Here is a 3,046-nt window from a genome sequence, read left to right as displayed (position 1 = left end):
TAGTAGTAGTAGTAATAGCAGTAGTAGCGGTAGCGGCAGCGGCAGCGGCAGTGGCAGTGGCAGTGGCAGTGGTAGTGGCAGTGTTGGTGGTAGTGGCAGTGGCAGTGGCAGTAGTAGTAGTGGTAATAGTAGTAGGAGTAGTAGTAGTAGTAATAGTAGTAATAGTAGTAATAGTAGTAGTAGTAGTAATAGTAGTAGTAGTAATAGTAGTAGTAGTAGTAGTAGTAGTAATAGCAGTATTAGCGGCAGCGGCAGTGGCAGTGGCAGTGGTAGTGGCAGTGTTGGTGGTAGTGGCAGTGTCAGTGGCAGTAGTAGTAGTAGTAGTAGTATTAGCAGTAGCAGTAGCAGTAGCAGTAGCAGTAGCAGCAGCAGCGGCAACGGCAGTGGCAGTGGTAGTGGTAGTGGTAGTAGTAGTAGCAGTAGCAGTAGCAGCAGCAGCAGTAGCAGTTGCAGCAGCAGCAGCAGCAGCAGCAGCAGCAGCAGCAGCAGCAGTAGCAGTAGCAGTAGCAGTAGTAGTAGTAGTAGTAGTAATAGTAGTAGTAGTAGTAGTAGTAGAACAAGAAAAACAAGAAGAATGGCTTCAAACGGTTTGCTCACACATTGTATATATCAACCCATAATAAAACACATCTTACCTTGTACGTTATGCACGCGGCCATCTTGTATTTTGGAAAATGGTTTGCTGTATGGATCCACGTGACATTCGCGGCTCGTATCGGCAGCACACGACAACGCGTCTCCCATGATGACGTAGTTATATCCGATCAATGAGGCTTCTCGACACAACAGTCTATGTTGATGTTGTTACTTGTGCATCACGAAAACTCGATATTGTTGATGCACAAAACAAGACCGTTGTCGATGATTCTTCAAAGTTACTGAATTGGCATAACTGTTCGAGGCCACTGGCTTTAACATGTTATATAAATCTGAAAAACAAAGCAATTTCTTTCAGCACAATTTGTGGTTAGTGAGATCATGTTTAAATAAAATGGTGATTAAAAATAGTAATAACTAGAACTCCCTCTCTGTATCTGTCTCTTTGTCTGTCTCTCTGTCTGTCTGTCTGTCTCTGTCTCTCTGCCTGCCTCTCTCTCTCTCCCTCTCTCTCTCTCTCTCTCTCTCTCTCTCTCTCTCTCTCTCTCTCTCTCTCTCTCTCTCTCTCTCTCTCTCTGTGAATGTCTGTCTGTGTCCTTTGTAGAAAATATGGACAAAACATGGGCGTACATGACCGACCCCCCCCCCCCCCTAAAATCGCTTTTTTTATAATTTAATATATCTGACATTGATATCTGACATTATTATATTTACTCAACATAGAAATATATGCCCAATATCTCTGCAATCTATTTTGGAACCCCCCTTTTCAAAATCCCTGACATTATTATATTTACTCAACATAGAAATATATGCAATATCTCTGCAATCTATTTTGGAACCCCCCTTTTCAAAATCCTATGTACGCCCATGCAAAAACAACTATTACTAGTATTAGTGCTATTAAGGCATTTCACTAAAATCGTATTCTGTTGCAAATTTACTGTTACTCTGTGTCACCACCAAATATAATGTAAGTCCCAGATTACAAATACCGTTGTGATAGTCTTGTAAACCGTCCGATATCGCAAAGGCTTGTCATACTTCTAATTGTAAATGTGATCCAAAGTTCCAAACAATACACATATACGGTAAACCACCGTGCGGTGCAGTACGCCATCAACCGGGGACAGTTGTAGTATCAGTAATTCATTGGCAGTCTTCCGTTAAATAGAAGCACATGGAATTCTTCAAAGGTCGCCGAAGACCCAGCTGTGTGCATTCTCTGTTAGTAAGTACTTGATACTTACCGTTACATAAAGTGTGGGATATGCAATTAGTGCACAATTGCCACGCCCATTGTCGAGTGTAATAGAACAAGCATGTTTATTACTAAGGGTCGGATTACACTTTGTCAGTTACGTGGCGAGGGGGCGTGTTTTTGGTGGGGTCTTTGTGGCACCGCGCCGAAGCAATGTAACACGTTGTGTTAAATACATGTCTATGCACCTTTTGTGGACGCCTCTCTATAGCTCCAATTTTTGAAATTAATTAAATCTATTAAATCAGTCAAGCCCAGACTTGTTTTACATTATTATTTTTCACATGGAGGGGCGGGACGTAGCCTATTGGTAAAGCGCTCACATGATGCGCGGCCAGTGTAGGATCGATCCCCGTCGGTGGGCCCATTGGGCTATTTCTCGTTCCAGACAGTGCAACACGACTGGTATATCAAAGGCCGTGGTATGTGCTATTCTATCTATAGGATGGTGCATTTAAAAGACTTCTTGCTACAAATGGAAAAATGTAGCGTGTTTTCGCTTTAAGACTATATGTCAAAATTACCAAATTGTTTAACATCCAATAGCCGATGATTAATAAATCAGTGTGCTCTAGTGGTGTCGTTAAACCAAACAAACTTTAACTTGAAGTTAATAGACTTTACTTCCCAGGGGCCCGTTCCACAAAGCGATCTTACCGCTAAGATCACCTTAGTGTATGAGGTAGTTATGTGAAATTGTGCACGTGTTTTTAAAACAAATACATGCCTTTCATGGAATGATAAAGCACGTATGAACAGTAATTAAAAAAACCCACCTGACTCTGATAGTGTTTTGGACTACAGCGAGTTGTAACGTGTTATTATTCTGGGTCAGTGTGAGTACGATTTACGATAAGGGAATATATTATACAGACTGACCGCCATAATTATACACCGTGCTCCAGTTAGAGCTTGCAGATGTAAGTAATAACGGTATGCGTCAGTCTGACACGCGCTTTGAAACAATTATTACGCTTCCGTACCTGCGGGCGATGTGAGGAGGTAGGATTAGTCCAGTGGTTAGGGCCCTCGAGTGAGATGCTGTGATTCAACTCGCTGGATCAACTGGGCGATGGTATTATTGGTGTTTTCATCAAAGAGCTGTCCAAGTACGCCTGTCATGGAAACAATCTCTGATTACACCAGAAAGTTCTGTCAGACAAATGGAGATCCGCTGGGTTTGTTTTC

General features: G+C 42.2%; 1 protein-coding gene across 1 annotated transcript in view; it reads left to right on the top strand.

Moving 5' to 3' along the window:
* The window catches only part of LOC121367305 (uncharacterized protein DDB_G0271670-like), a gene marked incomplete at both ends in the record, with an annotated part of 654 nt that extends 365 nt beyond the window's left edge, over positions 1–289 (top strand). Inside the window, one exon of the mRNA XM_041491418.1 lies at positions 1–289. This exon is cut by the window's left edge and continues 365 nt beyond it. Within this exon, the coding sequence (XP_041347352.1) occupies positions 1–289 (289 nt within the window).
* Between the last annotated feature and the right edge of the window lie 2,757 nt (positions 290–3,046).

This window comes from Gigantopelta aegis, chromosome 3, assembly GCF_016097555.1.
Source record: "Gigantopelta aegis isolate Gae_Host chromosome 3, Gae_host_genome, whole genome shotgun sequence".
Classification (NCBI taxonomy): domain Eukaryota; kingdom Metazoa; phylum Mollusca; class Gastropoda; order Neomphalida; family Peltospiridae; genus Gigantopelta; species Gigantopelta aegis.
The sequence above is the reverse complement of the archived record's forward strand: the minus strand, read 5'-3'. Positions and strand labels throughout refer to the sequence as shown.